General features: G+C 34.8%; 1 protein-coding gene across 1 annotated transcript; it reads right to left on the bottom strand.

Annotated features, from left to right (window-relative positions):
* Window positions 1-4,434: 4,434 nt before the first annotated feature.
* Window positions 4,435-6,017, bottom strand: LOC123309069 (peroxisomal membrane protein PEX16). Its single transcript, XM_044891928.1, has 4 exons — window positions 5,688-6,017; window positions 5,395-5,635; window positions 4,929-5,342; window positions 4,435-4,833 (listed from the first exon to the last, which is right to left on the bottom strand). Exons 1-4 carry the CDS (start codon window positions 5,806-5,808, stop codon window positions 4,572-4,574), a joined length of 1,038 nt encoding a protein of 345 aa, XP_044747863.1. The 5' UTR covers window positions 5,809-6,017; the 3' UTR covers window positions 4,435-4,571.
* Window positions 6,018-6,127: the final 110 nt, after the last annotated feature.

The following is a 6,127-nucleotide window of genomic DNA, read 5'->3' as shown; positions in this document are numbered from 1 at the left end:
TCGATGTTTTTGATTTCTTAAGCCTCTTTCACCCGTTATTATAAGCATAAAGCACCGTTCGGAAAAATTTCATACGAATACAGAAAAATTTTGTTTATAATTCGAATCGATGAATTTTTTACAAAATATCATAGAGTTCAAAATAGAGTTTTTATCAACTTTTTATCCTAAAATGCACCCTACGTGCGCTAGACACTTGAACAAGTCCTCCAAAATTCAGCAAATTTGCAATGGCTTTGCCAAAATTTGTTGGATTCGAATGAAATTCAGTACATGATAGTTTTTGGATAAACTGAATCTACCAGTGATGGAAAATGACGTATTCCCATCAGTGGCGGAGATAATATAGAGGCTTCTTATAAGGAAATGCCTAATTTTTGAATGAGTAATCCATTTGAAATTTCAATAAAAGAAATATACTCAGTAAGTTTTGTACAAGAAAGTATCTTCAAAGGAGGGGGGGCGGGCTTCCCCCCCCCAGAAAAAAATAGAAAGAGAAAAAGGTGAAGGAAAGAGCGAATAGTAAGAAATAGGGGGGACAAAAAAAGGAATAAACCAGGCCAAAAGAGGAAAAACAGCGGTAAAAACAGCTATTCTGGAGCTTTTTCGTTGTTTTCAGCCATCTCTAGAATTTTCGGATCTTCCGCATCCAACATCTTTACCTACTGCTCGGGGGCGCTCACCTCAGACCTCAGGGGTGCCCCCCCTGAGTACCCTTCGTTGAAAGTGTTACACAATTCATTCGTAATTACAAGTATTACGAAAAATACAATGAGCGTCTGTAAGACAATAGTAAGCAATAACGTCATATTATCTTCTACCACATCTAGTAGTAGGTATTTGAAAAAATGATTTGATCTATAATAAATAATACAGAAGAAAATAAAAAATTTAATTCGAACATAATTCTTATCAATAATTTTAACTGAGTAAAGAACAAAATTAATAATACAACACAACCACTATTATATCAGGAACTACATAAAATGAATTCACAGTCAATGTTCAAAATTCCCACCATTAACTTCCATGCATTTTCTGATACGGTTTGGCATTGACAATCGCTCCGTAACAAAAAACGCTGAAATATTTTGAATTGGAGTTGAGCACAAGTGTATTCCTCCAAATATCCCCATAAAAAATGTATGATACTCAAATCAGGAGACCGAGCTGGCCAGTGTGCATTTCCTACTCTGCCATTTACTAGAATATCTCTCTTGAATCCGGCTTCGTCAGTGAACAGAATAAGCAGCATACAGTCTTAATTTTTTTTTAATAGCAGGAGGAAATCTTCGACAGTGAAACCATGTTTTAAAGGGTGATTTGATAATAGCCAACACGGACCCCATTCTGGCGAACAAGGTGTGGGGTTACTTATTCCTGACAAACCAAGGTGCATCAATTGCACATCGTAGCAGCTTGTTTTCTGTTGCCTGAATTCTTTGGAAATGGCTCTTTGTCACGAACCCCATAAGCACCTGATCCATATGTCAGTTGTGGTCTAGCAACGGCTTTGATTATTTTCAATTTTATCTATTTCGGTAGATGACTCCTTGTATCTATTAGTAGGTTGGCGGTTCATTGCTGCTTTGGTTTTGTCAATCGCTAGTTTTATGTGGTTCTTCCAAGTCAAGTCCTTTGTCTAGTGTGATCCCTAGATACTTTACTTCGTTTTTCCATTCTCCTTCTTCTCCATAAATTTCTAAGTTGGTAATAACTCTCAGTGCTCCCTTTTGCAATATTATATTGCTTGATTTTTTGTCCGTTAAGTTTAATTTCCCACTTGATACACTAGTCGTTTATTTCATCAGCAGCTTCGTTATATAACTTCTATAATATATATATAGAATATTATTGCGATACCGGACTGCTATTCCGGTATCATCTGCGTATAATACAAGCATGATTCTTGGATTCTTTGGTACTTCATGGATATAAATAGTACTGATCCCTCTGTGGTACTCCTGCTCCTACTTCCAGATATCTTATGATTGAGCATTCATCACGTGCGAAAGCGTGATCTATCAGATAGTTCCTCAATAATTCGCATAATTTCAAGGAATATTCTACACATCTACAAAAATCATATTTTGTATATCAATCCCTCATGCCAACTCTGTCGAATGCTCTGGCGACGTCTAGTAGTACAAGACCTTTTGCTTGCTTATTTTGAAATCCTTCTGTTATGTATTCTGTTAGCCCCAATAATTGTTGTTCTGCCGAGTGTTCTTTCCTGAACCCAAATTACTCTGTAGGTAAGAGATTTAGGTATTCAGTTCCTATTTCAGTCTCTTGGCTATTATACTCTTTCATTTACTTTACCAAGAGGCGATAGCAGGATTATCGGTCTGTAGTTTTGTGGGAATTTCCTCTGTTTTCCAGTTTTGTTGAACACAATGACTTCGGCAGTTTTTCATCTTCTGGGGTAATGTTCTATTCTCATGATTCCGTTGGCTATGTTCTTTAATGCTGCAATTTTCTTAAGCATGACTTTCGTTATCTTTTCTCCTCCTGGATTCTTTCTTGTTTTCAAAGTTTTATTTATCTCTCTGATCTGTTGAGAGGAGTTTATACCACGTGACTTTCTCGCCATCCGTATTAGCCGAAAGGGGCTAGAATGATCAGTAGAAGTTGCGAATAGTTTCCACTTTCGTCGAACAGATAGCAGTACTTGTACTTTACGAATGTCTTTTTCAATTTCAGCAGGTTTCGAATTGAATCCAATGCCAAGACTTTTCGAGAATTTTTTTTATGTGGAAATTCATTGAAAAAATCGTTTCACCTCGGAAAGTGAATGAAATTTTTTTTTATGAAAAAATTTTCCTGCTTTTTTTTTCGTTTGACGAATAAACATATCACTGGCTTTCCAAGATGACTGATTGAATTGAATTATAATGGAAACCCCATATAAATAAGTGGTTTCTGACGTAAGATATACCTTTTATCTTTTTGAACTAACCACTGAAAAGGTGTACACACCCCTCTTAACAAATAATATAATTCCATGGTGCATGGGAAATCTTCAGGTTTTAAGGCTCAAACCTTTTGCAGGTGACAAAAATAAAGTTAATTACTCATAGTGAACTTTCCACGACCGTATAGGTTATAGGGAATGCTTTATTGTAGTACATATATTGATTTCCATTTCCTCGAGTTAATTTAAAGGAATCAAAAGGGAATTTTTTTAATTGATCGGTGATAACCCTCAACCAAAGTGCAATAAATCAAAAAGTCTAGTATATTTTCTAAAAAAACTGCTCAATGAAAATGAACTTCAGTGGTTTTCTTCAGATAACTTCGGAATCGTACATTGAAAAACCTACGGTAAGGAAAACTATGAACTAAATATACTCTTTATTTGGTTTTTCCTGGTCGTAATTTAGACTAATGATAAAAAATTAAATAATATGATATATGTTGAGAAACCACCGAGAAACTATAAGTTGGGAACATTACATATTTTTTCTACAAGCGTGCGCCTTCAAGCCTTTTCCTGGACACATTTCAAGTCGCAAAGAGTCACTTTCCTAAACGGCGCGGAAAAAACCCTTGATAAATCACGCAGTTTTCGAATTGAGATGTCTTTATTGAATTTCAGTTAGATACTTTCGATAGAAATAGAGATTTCAGTGGTCGATTTCACGATTTCTCAAAAACTGTTCGATCAATCCGAACCAAATCTTGAAATCATAAACCTATAGTTCGTTCCGCCAACGGCAGTTTCGTGTGGGCGAGTACCTACCAATTTCCGCACTTGTTAGGAAAATAACTATTGTTAATTTCCATCCTTTTTTCTCCCCCTTCTCCATCTCATTTTAGAGATCACTCTTTGCCGCACTACTGCGGGGAAGTGAAACTTTCTCAACTGAAACGAGTGCAGAAAAGTCAGTATAAAAACGCACAGAAGTAAAAAATTGTTATTTTCAAGAGCGAAAGTGGTACATTTCCGCTCGTGTCGTTGATCGAACGACGCGAGGCGATGAGGCGAATGCGGGAAAGAAGGAAGAGTGCGAAAAAGTAGATTGAAACGTACGGGATTAGAAAAATAGATAGATAACTGTCATTTATTGTGGAGCAAATGCTCATCGACCTTGGGTCGACTCTGGTTATGCATTTGATCAAATGCGCAAAAACTCCTGTCTCACTTCAGTGCTTCTCCCATTTTTATCCGTATTTTATTCTGTATTGAGCAGGTTTTACTTTCAGGAGGAAGTAAGAACTAATTTTTTTTTCAAGCTCTATTTTCAAGGTTTACCTATGGCTCAAAATAATGCACCAAATTATACATTTAAATCATAGCCATATTAATAGATTTTTATAGGAGCAGAGAGCAGAGTTTAATAGGAATGCAGGTTGAAATATGGAATAAATATGTGAATATCTTACTCTACTATTACAATCATCTGGGGGGGTTTTCATTAATGAAAGGTTGAATTAAGAATATCCCATGTATAAATATATTTACCATTGCACCAATATGAGTACAAACATGAAAAATCTGTGTCCAATCCACAATAAAAGAAATATCACTTAACTATTCTTCCCTAGACCCATTTTATATATGAAAAATTTTAAGAGCTCCACATGTAGAAATAGTTGCTCTGATAAAAAGGCAAATACTTTATCAACTGGTTACATATAAGAGAAGCAAAGGGTACATTACTTCCTAGACCATTTAGTAGTTTATTTATCTTATCTCTACTATATTTATTGAAAAATGGTGAGCGTATGAGATAAAGCATCAAATATGTAGTCCTTTTAGAGAGTATCACTTTCTGCCTTACAGACAGGGTATTGCTCTTGGTTTTATCGCAAGAATGATACAGCTGCAAACTAAAAATATCAAGTTTAATAAATTCGAGTTTCGAAAGAGGATTAATATTCGATATTATGAGTAAGAAACATAATACATTCTTCTACAATTTTACCTGCATAAGTCAAACATCAAAGCAAGAATGTAAGGTGTCCAACTTTTTTCTCCAAAGTAGATCATTGACCCTAGATGTGCAACAGGTTTGACTAAATAAATTGTTTCAGCAGCTAACATTCGATCGAGTAATGCTTGCTCCACATTTTCTAAGTTTTCTGAATCATAGTTGATTTCCTTTGGTAAAGGTTTCCAAGAACGAAGATTGACAGGTGGTGAAGCTTCAACCTTTCTTATAAGTCTTCCTGAACGTTTCAATTTGAATGATACAGATCCCTGCTGACATATTTCTGAAACAGTAATACTTCCACCATCATTCACTTGGTTCAATTTTTTTCTCTCTAAAACAGGTATCACTGGATACTGAATCAATGGTTCCTTATAATGATGTACCAAAATCAATTTGGATATGCACCTGAAATTAGTTCACTGATTTATTTGGGTATTTATAAAGTTCAGCAATTTACTTAAAAAGCTGTATTACACAGATAACAAGCCATCTGCCCTTTTCACCCCATTTTTTCTGAGCCGATAGTTCCAAGAATACTTCTGAGTATTCTAAAACAGTCAAATATAATTTGAGTTTTTCTCCAGATTTGAACGTGTTTAATTGTCTCAATTCAGATATTATTCTGTCATTGTACAGTATCAATAAGTTGGATAAGCAGTATACTAACTCAGAGACAATGTGTGAACTATTTATCCGCCCTGAAAAATAATGCATTAAGAATAGTTCACTTAAAATTGACTACAATCGCACCTGCTATAAAATATGAAAGCCATCTAGCTGTTGTCTCAAAGTCTGTTGTAATTTGGGGATTTTTGCTAACCCAAGACTTGTAACTGTTGAACAAGTCAGATAAATTAAGTGGTATAGACATGATTTAAAAAAAGGAATACCAAATGGTTCTTAATCTGGGGTGAAACTGATTAACAAAATAATTATCAAAATTATTTAATCCTAGATATAGAGGTCATAAGAGGGTCACTTAATTAGAATGGAATTGAAATTTCTATATTTGTATGGTTAAACCAATGAGTAAAAAGCAATTAGCAGAACGAACACTTGTCCCAAACATTTCCAAGCTGTTATCAACAAAGTTGTTTAGAGACTTATTCTCTACGTCTAATAGTTGATTAGATCTACAGCAGCTTGAATTGACATTCAATTATAGAAATAAAAAAATTATACGTAAGTGT

This window comes from Coccinella septempunctata, chromosome 3 (genome assembly GCF_907165205.1).
Source record: "Coccinella septempunctata chromosome 3, icCocSept1.1, whole genome shotgun sequence".
NCBI classification, from domain to species: Eukaryota; Metazoa; Arthropoda; class Insecta; order Coleoptera; family Coccinellidae; genus Coccinella; species Coccinella septempunctata.
The sequence above is the reverse complement of the archived record's forward strand: the minus strand, read 5'-3'. Positions and strand labels throughout refer to the sequence as shown.

Coding starts and splice junctions, on each gene's coding strand:
- LOC123309069 (XM_044891928.1), bottom strand. CDS start 5,808: ATGTCTATACCACTTAATTTATCTGACTTGTTCAACAGTTACAAGTCT. Junction 5,636..5,687: donor GCTTTCATATTTTATAGCAG/GTGCGATTGTAG, acceptor ATTATTTTTCAG/GGCGGATAAATAGTTCACAC. Junction 4,834..4,928: donor TTGATGTTTGACTTATGCAG/GTAAAATTGTAG, acceptor TGATATTTTTAG/TTTGCAGCTGTATCATTCTT.